The 16,390-nt window shown below is 42.2% G+C and overlaps 1 protein-coding gene across 2 annotated transcripts; it reads left to right on the forward strand.

Annotated features, from left to right (window-relative positions):
* The first annotated feature begins 2,816 nt into the window (after window positions 1–2,816).
* On the forward strand, window positions 2,817–15,987 carry sirt3 (sirtuin 3). 2 transcript variants are annotated; one of them, XM_084337623.1, is made up of 8 exons: window positions 2,817–3,038; window positions 3,441–3,528; window positions 7,091–7,255; window positions 8,182–8,414; window positions 9,101–9,201; window positions 10,457–10,618; window positions 12,413–12,625; window positions 15,173–15,987. In XM_084337623.1, the coding sequence occupies exons 1-8, from the start codon at window positions 2,927–2,929 to the stop codon at window positions 15,194–15,196; spliced, it is 1,098 nt and encodes a 365-aa protein (XP_084193749.1). In that variant the 5' UTR covers window positions 2,817–2,926; the 3' UTR covers window positions 15,197–15,987. The 2 variants fall into 2 exon arrangements, with proteins under 2 accessions (XP_084193749.1, XP_084193750.1); XM_084337624.1 differs by having other exon boundaries at window positions 15,112–15,180.
* The last annotated feature ends 403 nt before the right edge of the window (window positions 15,988–16,390 follow it).

Here is a 16,390-nt window from a genome sequence, read left to right on the forward strand (position 1 = left end):
GGCGACAATAATGTGGTCAAGAGGCATGGTTTCTACCTTCAGATATTAATCAGCGTGGTTTATTATTTTCATGGTAAAGCAGCAGCACATGAGTTCTCTCCGTGAGAGGCAGGTGGGAAAGAGGTAGAGGGGGAGGAGACATCTCTTTAAATACTCTCCACCTGGTGGTAGCATTAGTGGCGCCGCCTATAGCGCCCTCTAGTGGAAACAGTTATGTACAGTCAGTGGAAACAGTTAAATACAGTTAGACAGTTACTTGCAATCCTACATAGAACCTCTAACTTTAACACTCCCACTTAGGGTTGTATAGCAGCACACTGTATAACTTCTTCAAAAACAATTTACAAAGAAAATAATACAATTCAGAACATCAAAAAGAATATGGCAGTCAATATTTACACACCAAACATGACCTCTGCAAATCTCTTCAATTTCAGTTTGGAAACAGGTTTCCTCATACTGTCTGCTACCATGTCGTCCATTGGACAATAAATCAGTGTCATTCTTTCTTCTCTGATGACAGATCTGATGAAATTATATTTTATATCGACATGTTTACATCTATGTCGGCACACAGGGTTTCTAGCAATCGCAATGGTTCCCTGGTTGTCCTCATAAACAACAGTCTTCATATATATATAGGTGTCCATCATTTCGAGCAGTTGATAGTGCCCCTGTGGGCTGCTTCTTTCTGAAACACAGCTGTTTATCTGCTGTACCTTTGAGATAACGAAAAACATGTTTTGCTGTAATCCAATGCTCCTCTGTGGGGTCAGCTAAATGCTGTGACAATTTACTCACTACAAAACATAGGTCAGGTATTTAAACCTGGATTCTACTCCTTCTGTATTTAAACCTGGAGTATCCTCCTCCTGCATTTAAGCAGTGTAGCCACCCTCCTTCCGTATTTAAACATGGAGTACCCTCCTTCAGCACTTATGCAATTAGCTACGAACCTTACTTTGTACTTGTCGTGGTCTTCAATACCCTCCTTGATTGAATGCACCCATTTCCCTCCCACTGTCTGTCTGCCCTCTGGTAACTTGGTTAGAGTGAAGGTGTGGTTGTCCTCTAGGGACCTCATCTCCTCATCCATTGCTCTCTCCTATTTACTTGATTCAGGGGACACTATGGCCTCTTTAAAGGTCGGAGGTACCCCACTGACTACTCTGTAGCAGTAATCAATGGTGGTAAGTGTACTGTCATCCTCGTCACTTTCTCTCCGGGCATAGTCTGTCAGATACTTTGGGGGTTTGTGTTCCCTTGAGGGATACCCCCCACTGCTTGGGGCACGTGACGTCACCCTCGGGTGCTCCTCGTCATCGCCCTCTGGCGGTTGCTGGCTGTCTGTCTGCACGACCGTGCTAAGTACACTGGGCTGAGGTGTCTCTGTTTCTTCACACCTTACTCTGGAGTCCAGCTCTGGCTCCTCTGTCTGTGTCTCGCTCTCACATGTTGTCTTTGTGACAAACTTGACTAGCCTGTGTTTCTGCACTCTCCCTTTACCGGGATGATAAACTAGGAAAGCGGGGCTCCCTTTGTCGTGCCCTACAAAGAGTCCTTTTTCACATCTGGACTCGAGCTTTCCTCTGTCCTGCAGGTAAGCATGACACACTGATCCAAATTGGTGCATTCTAGCTAGATTACACGACTTTCCTGTTAGTGCTGTATACGGAGTGGTGCCCGTGTGCTTAATAAAGCACCTGTTTCTGGTGTAAGCGGCTTCTTGCACCGCATAATGCCATAGACTCTTAGGTAAGTTACTGTCTACTAGCTTACACCTAGCCATTTCGAAAAGAGTGCGCCATTCCCTTTCTGCCACTCCGTTCTGGTGTGGGGGATATGGACATGATGTCTCGTGTCTTATCTTGTTCCTTCTCAACAGTGATTGGAGGTTCCGGTTCCGGGTCGAGAATGGGGTAGACGTCTCTGAGCCACGCTGCCACTCCCGAACTTTTATTTTACTTTAAAAAGCCTATTTTTTTTAATTTCAAGATAATTGAACCACTAACATACAACATCCATATCTCTGCCTGTATTATTCAACCCAAAAGAAAAAAAGAATAACGAGCATGATGGCTGCGCGAGTCTTGAGAATCGGGGCCGGCCCTGTGGATGGAGCTACCATGGCTGAACTAATGGAGGAACTCAAACAGGCTTTCACCACGGAGTTCAGAACGTTTACTGCCTCGCTCGAGTCTAGACTCGACGGCTTCCAACTGGCGTTCGCAGACCATACCCAACGCCTGGCCTCCGTAGAAGACGGCCTGAATATGTGGTCGGGTAGGATGGTAGAGCTGGAGGCCAGGTGCACAGCTCAGGACAAAGTCATCGACAAGCTAAAAAACAAGCTAATTGATGTCGAATCAATCAATCAATCAATCAATCAATCAATCAATCAATCAATCAATCAATCAATCAATCAATCAATCATTCATTCATTCATTCATTCCAAACAACACACGCTCACTAAAACAGCGCACCTCCGAGCTGCCACAGGCTTGCCCAGTGAGAGGATTCTCCGGCGCCGCAGCTGGACCCTACTCGGGGCGTTACCGTATTACCGTAATGTCGGAAAAGACTATTCGATAAATGTTTATTTTTATTCAATTAGCTACACTATCTCAGCGATACATTAAATTCAAGATATAACGTATTAACATAATAATGAATGGCTTATAACCGAAAATAAAAATCTACAATATAATTAGTTATAATTATGAACTGTTGTATTTATGTCAGACATTATGGTATGTAGTATGGCTAAGGTCAAACTAGTAGGCGAGTCAGTGTGCTGAGGCTGTTTACATTCTGTAAATGTGAACTATTTGTATTTAGACCTCTTCTCCAGTCTCCACCTGTGTGCCAAATGTTGCACTAGAATATTTATTATAATGTAACCGTGTTGTTTCGTATTGCAGCAACTATGAATTCTGTCATGACCTCGTCACCAGTGTTGCCTCTCAGTTGCCGATTGAAGCTTTGTTTATTATATCGTAATCTAAATTCAAGAACATTCAGGCGTATCATTTTAAAAGGTCAGTAACGACTATGGAATTAACTTTTAATATAAGTAAATCGTTAATTTAGCTAACTTGCTTGAGAGAGGCAACTTGCTGCAAGAGGCACCGCTGTTGGGGAAACAAAATTATATTTTGACTATGTGATACTGTGAATAATGTATATTTCAGTTAGTTAGATAGTAAATTATAACACTACCTTATGCATACTGCACCTTATGTGACACTGTGAATACTGTGAATATTTCAGTTAGTTAGATAGTAAATTATATTTACCTATTTGTTTACACTGCTTGTGTTGTTTTTACTACCTGTACCCCCCCCCCCCTTCCCCCATGCTGCTATGATGTCTGCATTTCCCCAAGGGGATCAATAAAGGAATATCTTATCTTATATTATGTCCCCCCTTTCTTTTCCTAGACCAACAGCAAAGATCCGTATGCTATGGTCAGGGGAGACTGTGTCCAGCTCAAGATATAGCAGCTGGGTCCAAACAAGTTCCTTTCAGGTAGTCTACCTGCTGACACTGTCACACCTACACACCCACCCAGTTATCAGACAGGAAGATATTCAGGAACCTTCGTCAACTGTACCTCCTATAATTGTGGTCTGTTTAGGGTTGTCAAATTAAATCATTTAAAAAAAACATGCATTTGTTGAGAATTGGATATAACAAATCTCCTAAAAGTTCTACTGCTTGATCAGGTGGATTGTGTGAGGTGATCAGGCTCGGAACAAAAAACGACCTGTGTCTGTGGGACACTTTCTGGCCATCTTGACAACATAAATAGTCAAGTCAAGTCAAGAGTTTTATTTGTCACTCCATACAAGCACACAGGATGAGAATAAGACATTTGTGCAATAATACAAGTAATAAGAATAAGACATAACATAAAGTTTACAAAAAGCATGGTAAGACATGCTAAGGTCCTGCGATAGTGCAATACACTGTTAGCTATGGATGAGGCTCTGGGTCTTATGTACACTACTATACAATGCTATACTATACAATGTGTCCTTATGCTAGCTTGCTATATCCATCTGTTTACTATACAAGAACCACTCCCGTTCTTGTTTTTAAAGTGACCTTTCATTGTGTAAAGTGACCGTTGAGTGTGAGCGTGTGTGCTGCATGTGTGTGTGTGTGTTCATCATGCTAAAGTGACTGCTAGTGTGTGAGCGTATACGGTGTGTGTGTTGTGTGTGTGCTCATGTGTGCTTGTGTGTGGAGAGTTCAGTGTTCAAGACTATGATGGCCTGGGGGAAGAAGCTGAGCCAAATGTACAGTTGATACTTTCATATCTAAAGACTGCTGTACCATGGTGGTTAGAGACACTGTTTCATGACATGAATGTCACAGGTTTAAACACTGAGCCATTTCCATCCATGTACTGTACCTGGTCAAAGTGTCCTCTGATTCTCCTTGTGAAACACACACATACATGTATATGTCTCAGGATGATCTAAGAAGAAAATAACTATTATTAATTGTACTATGTAATGCTTTTGAATGGGTTCACTTAATTATTATTATTATTTTTTAAACCCAGGCCCTAATTAACTATGTCTGGCATGATGTCTACTAGTCTAGTATAGATTGATTGATTGATTGAACATTTTATTTAACAGATTGCAGAATGGGTACAATACAGTACAGCTCAATACACACAATTGTTAAGGGGATGCAGACCAGAGAAAGACTTTCGTCTTGTTTACATCAGGGTCCCCCATTTTCAATTCATCATAACATATATGACATGACATACAGATAGGTATGTACTAGTCTAATATACAGTAGGTATGTAATAGTCTAGTATAAGTATGTACTAGTCTTGTCTAATATACAGTAGGTATGTACTAGTCTAGTATAGGTATGTACTACTGTACTAGTCTAGTATACAGTAGGTATGTACTAGTCTAGTATAGGCCATAATTACACTGGCCGCTTTATGAATGAATGAATGAATGAATGAATGAATGATCATTGCATTTATATAGCGCTTTTCTAGACACTCAAAGCGCTCCCCACAATGTAGGGTGGAAATTGCCTCCTTCACCACCACTGGTAGCACCCAACCTTGGGCTACGCAGGCTCAATGGCTGCCATACACTGGCACCAGGCACACATCACACTACACAAGGGAGTGAGACAGGGATTGATGTCAGCCAATTAAGGGGGGAGGGATGATTAGGTGGCCTTGATGTCAGAGACCTGATTGGGAATTTGGCCAGGAATGTCGGGGAACCCCTTACTCTTTGCAATAGATGCCCTGGGTTATTTAACAACCAAATTCAGATAGGACCTTGGTTTACCGTGTAATTTTGAATATATTAAATCTGTAAACACAACAGCAACAATCCAATGGGGCAAGTGTTTTAACCTTCAAAAACCATGATGCATGACCAGGTCATGTTCTACTTAGGAAATTATTGCAAACCGTACATCGTATCAAAAGTTATAATGATAATAATAATAATATTGAATAATTTACAATGTATAGCACAAGAACTATGAAACTCATTATAATGTACGGTTTGCACACATGATTATACTGTGAGCTGCCTATTTTGAAAAATGACACGTATCCTGGTTTTTGAACGTTTTAAAGGTCCCCTATTGTAAAAAATGGCATTTTCCAGTGTTTTGCATTGTTTTCAAGCAATGTGGGGTTGTACCAACACTGACAAAATGTGAAATCTGTGCCAAGTCCCGTTTCTGCAGTTCAGCTGAGACAATAACGCCCCCCCCCCACTGAAACAAGCCATTCTGAATTGACTCGCTCTGTGACGTGAATAGGCGCTGATCTGCCACCGCCCGCCCGCCCACAATCAACTGTGATCGGAGGAGTTAGCATAACGTTGAAAGTATGAGCGAAACGGGCAAACAGCGAGTGGAAATAATGCCGAAGCGGTTTTTCGACAGCTGAGTTGCCACCTTCAGCTGTTCCACTGTCAGCATTTCCTCAAAAGTGTTCGACAGTGTTCCTAATCGTTTCCTAATATCGTGCTCCACAAGCAATGAGCCAGGGCAGTGGCCGTTTTTGGGGCTACACGCTGTTGTTCAGGAGACTCAGCCGCGGCTGAGATGAGACTCTTGCTTTACCGGCAGTGCTTCTCTCCTCTCTCTCTCACACAGACACAGACACACACACTCGCCGAACGGCAGCGCTTCTCTCCTCTCTCTCTCTCTCACACACACACACACTCGCCGAACGGCAGCGCTTCTCTCCTCTCTCTCTCTCTCACACACACACACACTCGCCGAACGGCAGCGCTTCTCTCCTCTCGTCTCACCAACACACATACTCGCCCAAACTTACGTCACGTACACGCACGCACACACACCCAGAGACCCAAAGGTTCCTCCATCCTAGCATATGTGCCAGTGCAGGTGGGTGACTGTCAATCAAAGTGAATTGCGAGTATGGGGGCGGAGCCCAGCCAAAAACAGCTTGTACTTTGGAAGGGGAGAAAGTGGTGGTGCACCAAAGTACTTGATAAAAAATACAAAACAATTATTTTTGAATTTTATTGAAAAAAAAATAAAACGTACAGATGTGTTCCATAGACTCACAGGAATTGTGTAAAATTGCCCAAATAGTGAACAAAATTGTGGACCTTTAAATCACTTGCCCCATGGGACTGTATTGGAGCCTTGTGAAGAGGATGCAGCACTGTGTTACGTTTCTACTAAAGCAATCAGTGAAAGTACGGCCTATATTAGTCAACATCATGCCAGACAATGTTAAAGGCCTGGGTTTAAAAAAAACAAAGTGAAGTGAACATTACACCGTATTTTATCTACTAGAACTACCTCTTCTACCTCATTTCGGTTTTGTATATTGTATATTTTGTATAGTGTTTGGTCTTTATTCTTTTACCTTTTTACTATATGAAGCACAATCTCAGGGGACTCATACAGAACCAAGCATTTCACTATAATGTACATGTACCTTATATGTGACAAATAAAACAAAACTTGAAACTTTCAAGTGAACCCGTTCTTCAGGATGGTGTTCTTCTGACTGGTGCTCCAAAATCAATCTGATCTTTGCTTTGTCTCTCTGTAGACCGAGCGCCCCCTGGTGGAATGGGATACGAGGGCTTTTCTCTGCAGGCGCCAAGCAGCAGACCCTGGAGGACATTGCTAAGAACATCAGAGAGAAACACTACAAGAGGGTGGTGGTGATGGCCGGCGCTGGGATCAGCACCCCTAGTGGCATCCCGGACTTCAGGTGAACAGGATTACATACTTTATCGTACTATCGTAGAAGTGTACAGTACATTCGTACCAGGCCTTCCAAGTGTTTATAAAAAAAACAACACATACAGATGTAAAAATGGACACAACCTACCTTAACGGTTCTATAGATAACATTCAGCCACTAGATGTCACACTAGAGCACCAGCATGTCATTCATCCAATCAGGTGCATTCCACTTGGGCATTGGACGTAGGGAGGGGATACATGCCTGCAACATGTAAACAACAACATCCATTTTGGACCCGCAAGATCAATCAATATTTTTTTCTAAAAGCTCTGTGGATGTCTTTTTTTTAGTAAGATTCAAGAGGTTTATTTGTCACATACATACCAGGGCATACAGTGAAATGCGGGTGGCCATGCCCGCTTTGATTGTGCAATAATACAATAGTAAATCAAATAAGTAGAAGATAATAAAATAGACATAAAATAGACATGATAAAATAGACATGTTAAAGTCCTGAGATAAATGCAATACAATGTTAGCTACGAATTAAGGCACTGGGTCCTATGTACACTACTATACAATATACAGTTTTTACTCTATATCCTTATGCTATACTTGCTATTTCTAAACTATACTATACAAGAACCACAACAGTTCTTTCCGTAAGGTGACCTCTTTTTCCTCTTTCCTTTAAAGTGTCCTTTCCATTGTGTTTAAAGTGACCGTTTGTGTGTGAGCGAATGCAGAATGTGTGTTGTGTGTGTGTATGTGTGTGCTCATGTGTACTTGTGTGTGGAGAGATCAGTGTTCAATGTTCTGATGGCCTGGGGGAAGAAGCTGAGCCTTAGTCTCTCTGTTCTTGCTGCGTGTGTGTGTGCATAGGCGCTTGCCTGACCGCAGCAGCTTGAACAGGACACACATGTTATGAACACATCTTCCCTCAACCACAGGTCCCCGGGCAGTGGTCTCTATGACAACCTACAGCAGTATGACCTGCCTTACGCAGAAGCCATATTCGAGATCAACTTTTTCCACCACAACCCTCTGCCCTTCTTCGCCCTGGCCAAAGAGCTCTACCCTGGGAACTACCAGCCAAATTTGACGCACTATTTTGTGCGACTGCTTCACTCCAAGGGGCAACTTCTCAGGATGTACACACAGAATATTGACGGTCTGGAGAGATGTAAGTTGAGTGATGATGATGATGATGCTTGCTTATATGTATACATTTCTTTTAACACGACGATCAAATGAAGACGTTATGACAAGCTTTCTTTATGTGACTCTCAGTGTTGTAGTCGAGCCACTAAATCTCAAGTCTGAGTCGAATCTCGAGTCCCCAGTGTTCGAGTCCAAGTCTGAGTCACCAAAGAAGAGCCTGAGTCGAGTCCGAGTCAAGTCCCCATTACCGGCCTAGTCCGAGTCCGAGTCCCCTTCCTGCTGTCTTGTCGTACAGAACTTGTAAGTCGCTTTGGATAAAAGCGTCAGCTAAATGACTAAATGTAAATGTAAATGTAAAATCATCAAGGTTGAGTCCACTCCACTCTGGCAGTCAAAGAGCTGACGTACAAATAAAAAAAGGTCTACATTAAACATAAATGACACAGCGGTCACCATTTCAAAGGGAGTTTATTTACTTTGTGACACAATAGCCAAACAAATGCACTAGCCATCAATATCTTATGTCAAATGATTAGGGCTTATTAAAAAAAGATCAGAGTCCGAATGCAGTCAATGCTCGAGTCCGAGTCTGAGTCATCAGTGCTCAAGTCCAAGTCGAGTCACGATTCCTGAAAGTCCAGGACTCGGACTTGAGTACTACAACACCAGTGACTCTACTTAAGTGTGTGTGTGTGTGTGTCTCTCAAGTGGCAGGGATTCCTCCCGAGATGTTGGTGGAGGCTCATGGTACATTTGCCACTGCTACCTGCACCGTTTGCCGAAGGGACTATAAGGGAGAGGACCTGCGTGTGAGTTGGTTACACCTTGGGCAAACAACCTTTTTTCTTAGCATTTTGTACATTTCAGTTTTGTATATTTTGTATAGTGTTTGGTCTTTATTATTTAACTTTTTTTTACTGTATGAAGCACAATCTCAGGAGGGTCATACAAAACCAAGCATTTCACTATAATGTACCTTACTGTATATGTGACAAATAAAACAAAAGTTGAACTTGAAATTAAGAAACCCTTAAAGGAACACACCAACCTTTTGGGAAATTTGCTTATTGCCATCTACCCTGGAGTTAGACAACAGTCACGAAATACACTCCAAATACAACTCCAAAACTTCTGACCTGTGTATTTACCACATGGAGAAAATGTTTTATAATAATTAGACATTTTCGTTTTCTAAGCAGATATATACGTGGAACAATTCTTTGCCGAACCACTGCTGCCTGGGCGCAGTGATTTCATCACCTCAAACGTATTTTTATTTTTAATATTTTTCCACTTTTTCTCCCATTTTCTATTTTTCTCCCATCCCAATTTTCGTATCATCCAATTCAACCCTCCCCTGTCTTGAACGCTGTTTCTTGCCTCCCACAAGCCGGCTGCAATGTGGACTAAGTCATACATAGCACGAGTCCCCTCCGATACTCGAGGTAACAGCAGTCGCATCTTTTCACCTGCACAGCGCGATCTTTCAGCGTCAGGGGTCTGCGCTTTGGAGGGGCGCCGCCCCCATCGCTTCCTGATTCTACTGCGCAGGCGCACCAACCGACCTGTAGGAGTCGCTGTCCACAACGTCCGATCCCCACCCACCAGTTTCCCACCCCCTAATACTGCCAATGTGTATTAGTACGGACGACCAGCTAAACTGAAAGCAATGTGGAGCGCTGGGCTCGAACACGCGAACCCAGCGTCTCCAGTATTCGTGGTGAGCGCCTTGCCCACTGCACCACGTAGCCGCTCTTATTATTATTATTTCTTTTAAACACGTGGTAAATACACAGGTGACAGGTCACAACATGTTTACAGGAACGTTTTGGAGTTGTATTTGGAGTGTATTTCGTGACTGTTGGGAACTAGGCTACACTGGCACACCTGCTAACGGTGCGGCTGTTCCCTAAGCCTAATGCACGCGCAGAGAAGAAAAGGGTATGTATCTGCTTGTCTCACTCCAGGGTCGATGGCAAATGCGCTAATTTCCCAAAAAGTTGGCGTGTTCCTTTAAATAATTGTGTAATCGTGGCATTGTTTGTCATCTATCTCTCTTGCTAGCCTGACGTGATGAAGGGGACGGTCCCTAAGTGCTCTACCTGTACAGGCGTAGTGAAACCTGATATTGTCTTCTTCGGAGAGGAGCTGCCTCCGCACTTCTTCAAGTACATCACAGACTTTCCCCTGGCAGACCTTCTGATCATCATGGGAACCTCTCTAGAGGTCAGAGGACCCATCCACTTGGAGAGTCTCCAATTCACCATAGTCACGTGGTGGCCATTTTCCTCTTTATGTCATCAGCTCAGTGACATAAGAGCAAAATGGCTGCCCTGTGAATATAGTCAATAGCTGAGACAACCGGGTCTCTCACTCAATACACTAGGCTTCTCTCTCTGTGGATGTATGTTAAAGGGTCATCAGCGAGGGTTTCACAGAGTACAGTCGATGTGGCCTGGCTCTATCTACAAATACAAAATATCAAATGGTGGTCCGTGGCTTAACCCTTTCACTACCACACTACAGAAGGTTAACCTTTCACTACCACACTACAGGCGGCTGTAGTGTGGTAGTGAAAGGTTAACCTTTGATTGATTGATTGATTGAAAACTTTATTAACAGATTGCAGAATGGGTACAATACAGTACAGCTCAATACACACAATTGTTAAGGGGATGCAGACCAGAGAAAGACTTTCGTCTTGTTTACATCAGGGTCCCCCATTTTCAATTAATCAGGACATATATGACATACACGACATACAGATAGACAGTACTGCTACATCTATACATTTATGACATACCAGATTTGCAAATACAGTACTGTTTGTGATACAAAAAGAGTCCAGAAAAGAGAGTATATCCATTTGACGTAAAAACTGTACATTTGGGTAGGTGGGGTGGGGGGCTGTACATTGGAGGTGGTTGGGTGGGTGGGGTGTGGGGGGGGGGGGATATGAGGGGTGGGTGGGGAGCACTGTACAACTGTACAAGCAAAACTGTACATTGGAATATTGACGAAACCATACTTGGTAATTTACTGTACATTGGAGGGGGTTGGGTTAGGACATTTACAGGGGCCAGTTTCGAATAGCAGTCTCCCGTAGGTGTTCTTTGAGAGTGGTTTTGAAAGTGGGTAGTGCTTCACATTCCTTTACAGCTTTGGGTAGGGCGTTCCACATTGATGTGGCATAATTGCGAAACGTGTTTAGTCCCTTGTTTGAGCCGAATCTGGGTTTAACATGATTTGTGGAGCTCCCTCTGGTGTTGTGATCGTGGTATTCACTGACCTTTGGGAAGTATTTTGACATGTACATGGGTACCTTGGTCGTGTAGTGTATCTTGTAGACCAGGCCCATTGCAAGTTGCTGCACTCTGTCGTCTACTCTAAACCATCCTAGGTTGTCAAAGTGGGCAGGGGTGAGGTGGGTTCTAGGAGTAAGGTCAAGCAGTAGTCTGACAAGTTTGTTTTGAGATGTTTGTAATTTAGTTTTTAGCGCCTTTGAGGTGCTTTGGTACCATGAGGTGCAAGCATAGTCGTAGTACCCTTGAATGAGTGCTCCTGCCAGAGTCTTCAGGGTATTCTTGTTTACCAGAGAGGAGATCCGGTACAAGAATCGAGTTCGTTGGTTGACTTTTTTTTATTACATTGGATGCCATTTTGTCACAGGAAAGATTAGCCTCTAGGATGGAACCCAGGTAGGTAATTTCATCTTTCCTTGTGACAATATTGTCACCCACTGTAACTGAGAAGCCGTCGGTCTTGCTGAGTTTGTTATTTGAACCAAAGAGAACCACACTACCTTCTGTAGTGTGGTTGTGAAAGGGTTAACTCTTTGTTGTGTGGCAGTGAAAGGGGTAACCTTCTGTATTGTCGCAGTGAAAGGGTTAACCCTTTGGTAGTGTGGTAGTGAAAGGGTTAATGTGTGTCTGTCTATATATTTGGGGCCTTGACAAGAAAGTTTTTTTTGTAACACCTGGTCTGACCTTAAATGACTGTGGTTCACCCTTTGTACTGCAGGTGGAGCCCTTTGCCAGTTTAGCAGGAGCTGTGCGCGGATCTGCCCCTCGGCTCCTCATCAACAGGGACTTGGTCGGGCCGTTTGCCTGGGGGGCTCCTAGGCCTAATGACGTGGCACAGCTAGGTGACGTGGTCAGTGGGGTGCGCGCACTGGTTGATGCCCTTGGCTGGACGCAAGAGCTGGAAGCTCTAATGGGTGCCAGTGCTGAAAAGGTATATCACATATTTACGATATGTAAGGTATATCACATATTTAAGGTATGTACGGTAAATCACATATTTAAGGTATGTACGGTATACCACATTTAAGATATGTATGGTATATCACATATTTAAGATATGTAAGGTATATCACATATTTAAAGGGGACATGCATTGCTATTCCTTGCACTATTTGGGCAACTTTACACAATTCCTGTGAGTCTATGGAAGACATCTGTAAGGTTTTTTTTCAAAAGAATTCATTGTTTTATATGTCTAATCAAGTACTCAAAAGCATAATTTTTCAGCCTCAGGATTTTAGGCTGTTATTGGATGGGCTCCGCCCATAAGCGCTTTGAGTGACCGTCACCCACACAGCGTGATACATACGAGAGAGAGCGAGAGAGAGAACGAGCAAGCGAGAGAGAGAGAGAGAGTGAGAGAGAGAGAGGAGAGATGCGTCCCCGACACACGCAGTCAAGTTTGTGTGTAAATGCTCCGATGAGGGAGAGAGAGAGAGAGGAGAGATGCGTCCCAGACACACACGCAGTCAAGTTTGTGTGTAAATGCTCCGACGAGGGAGAGAGATGGCGCACACACATTTTTACACACACTTCTGCACGTGGTCCCTCTCTCTCTCTCTCTCTCTCTCCCTCTCGCTTGCTCGTTCTCTGCCTCTCTGTCAAAACCCGTTTGAGGAAGTGTCGGGTTACACTATGCGCTACAACCATAGAGGGGGCGTTACTGCAAATCAGTACCTTATTCACGTCAGCAATACCGTCAAATCAGAACAGCTTAGTTGAGTGAGGGAAGATCTCGTGAACTTGAGACTAGACTGATAAGTCAATATGATAATTAACGACACAGACCACATTGATATAATCCCCAATTGCTAGGAAACAATGCTAAACACTGGAAAAGGCCATTTATAATGCATGCGACCTTTACGGTATGTATGGTATATCACACATTTAAGATATGTACGGTATATCACATATTTAAGGTACTGTATGTACTGTATATCACATATTTAAGGCATGTACGGTATATCACATTTACGATATGTACGGTATATCACATATTTAAGGCATGTGCGGTATATCACATATTTAAGATATGTACGGTATATCACATTTAAGATATGTATGGTATATCACATTTAAGATATGTACGGTATATCACATATTTAAGGTATGTACGGTATATCACATATTTAAGGTATGTACGGTATATCACATGTTGAAGGTATGTACGGTATATCACATGTTGAAGGTATGTACGGTATATCGCATATTTAAGGTATGTACGGTATATCACATTTAAGATATGTATGGTATATCACATATTTAAGATATGTATGGTATATCACATATTTAAGATATGTAAGGTATATCACATATTTAACACATTCTGCGCCATGCAGTATGCCCATCTTATACCACTCCCTGCCAGTGCTGTAACCCTATGGAGTGGCTCACCTTCTTTGCAGGGCTATAACTTTTTAAATATTATAGCTATATCGACATTACTATGGCCCATTCAACATCGGGTATCTATCGTTCCGGATGTGGGAACGTTATATTGTACATTGTCGTGTTAGTCCTGTCGTGGATATAAGTATGTTTTTGGAGTGTATAGCAGTCATTCCTAGAACGCGCGTTATAGGGCCTGACGCGTATTATACATAATCAATTGGCGTTTCGTTCCTATACACGCTATATTAAAAAATTCAAATTCACATGATCGCTATACATTATGCTCCATCATGCGTGAAGGAAAGGGGGGGGGGGGTCGTTTATGATTCCTTGATTGTCACTAACGGCTTTCTTTAGTATGACACCATACGTTGATCGGATAGATTACAATGAAATAAATGGACAATCGAGCTGGAATTAACGATAGATTCCAATTATTTGTTGTCGATCTGCTAGATCCATTTTCCGTTTGTATGACGCAATAAACGCTGAAAGCATATTGATTCTTGCGTCTCGAAAGCGATCCCATGCACTCGAGGTGTGTATCTTGATCCACGTTACAAGATAGCTCTGCCGGAGCTTTTTCCCCGATGCACAGAGCGCCACATCTGGTTTAGAGTGGAGTGCAACTCGCCTGAAATCCACCAAGCGGCGGTATTGAGGCGTTGCAATATCAGACAGGGTCCAGCTGGCTCCCGGAGCCTTCCTGGATGAATTATGAATGCCAATAGCGAATAAAGGAAATAACGATCATAAAAACGAGTTAACTCGTTGTTGGCGCTCAACGTTTGGCGGGCAATAACGAATAAACTCGTCTTTGGCGCACAATGTGTAAAGGTATGTACGGTATGTCACATATTTAAGGTATGTGCGGTATATCACATATTTAATTTATTATCTTTTATTGTTAATTATCTCTCTATTTTGATGCCATGAAATGTATTTGAATTGTTAGCATCTTAACTACTGTATACTATGTGCCACATGACCTACGTAGTCATGTAGGTCTTGTTTTATCTACAGGCTACTGGGAAGAGAGAAGAGTGAGACCTACTGACTACATCTGGTCTTGTTTTATCTACAGGCTACTGGGAAGAGAGAAGAGTGAGACCTACTGACTACATCTGGCCTGGAGGTGTTTCATGTATTCACTGAATACTGTGCTTAGCAAAGTACTGCAGGACAAAATCCAGTTAAGTTTGTTGCACACACTGTACTCTTAACGATGGTCGCTGGAACTACGTACTAATTGAAGTACTGACGCCATGTGTCACGTTGTCATTGCAAAGTCACAGGCCCTCATTTGTGAAGCCATTGTAAATAAAAGAAAAACTACAAAGAAAAACATTGCAAATTCAACCGTTGAGATGATTGTAAGAAACATGTCGCATTTGATTAATGAACAAAGGTTACAGAGAGCAACAGAACATTCTGGAGAGCAACAAAACATTCTGGAGAGCAACAAACAACAGAACATTCTGGAGAGCAACAAAACATTCTGGAGAGCAACAAAACATTCTGGAGAGCAACAAAACATTCTGGAGAGCAACAGAACATTCTGGAGAGCAACAAAACATCATGGAGAGTAACAGAACATTCTGGAGAGCAACAAAACATTCTGGAGAGCAACAAAACAGACAGTGTCCTCCGATTAAGTAGGGAATAAACTACTATTTTCATATCAGAGGGACACACAGACCAACAGGTAACACTTATAAAGTAAAAATGGTAAAAATTAGGGATGTCCGATATTATCAGCTGATATTGGCATTAAAATGTAATATCGAAAATGATCGGTATCAGTTTAAATTTTTTTTTAATAATATTTATTTATTTTATTTTAATTTTTTTTACATTTATTTAACATTTATTTACCCAGGCAAGCAAGTAAGAACAAATTCTTATTTTATTTATCGTGAAAAGTATGCATAATGTTGTGTTTTTTGGGGGGGGGGGGGGACCCAGCATATATCGATATCGGTATCGGAAATTAAGAGTTGGACAATATCGGTATATCGGTAAAAAAGCCAATATCGAACATCCCTAAAAATGTTACGTTAAGTAATGGAGAATGTATACATAGTAGGCTGCAAGATTAAACATAATTCTATGATGAGCTTTACAAACATTCATCAGAAAAAGGTACAATGGTAGTAATGACCACTTCAATAATAAAGGACTTACGTATTTCTGTAGTATCCATGTATCGTTCATCATTTCATATCTGATTTAGAATCCAAAATCATGAAACCAATAACGGGCTGTTTTTCATTGTTTTTGTTCTGAAGTTAAAAATAAAACA

This window comes from Notolepis coatsorum (assembly GCF_963971535.1).
Source record: "Notolepis coatsorum genome assembly, chromosome: 20".
In the NCBI taxonomy this organism is placed as follows: domain Eukaryota; kingdom Metazoa; phylum Chordata; class Actinopteri; order Aulopiformes; family Paralepididae; genus Notolepis; species Notolepis coatsorum.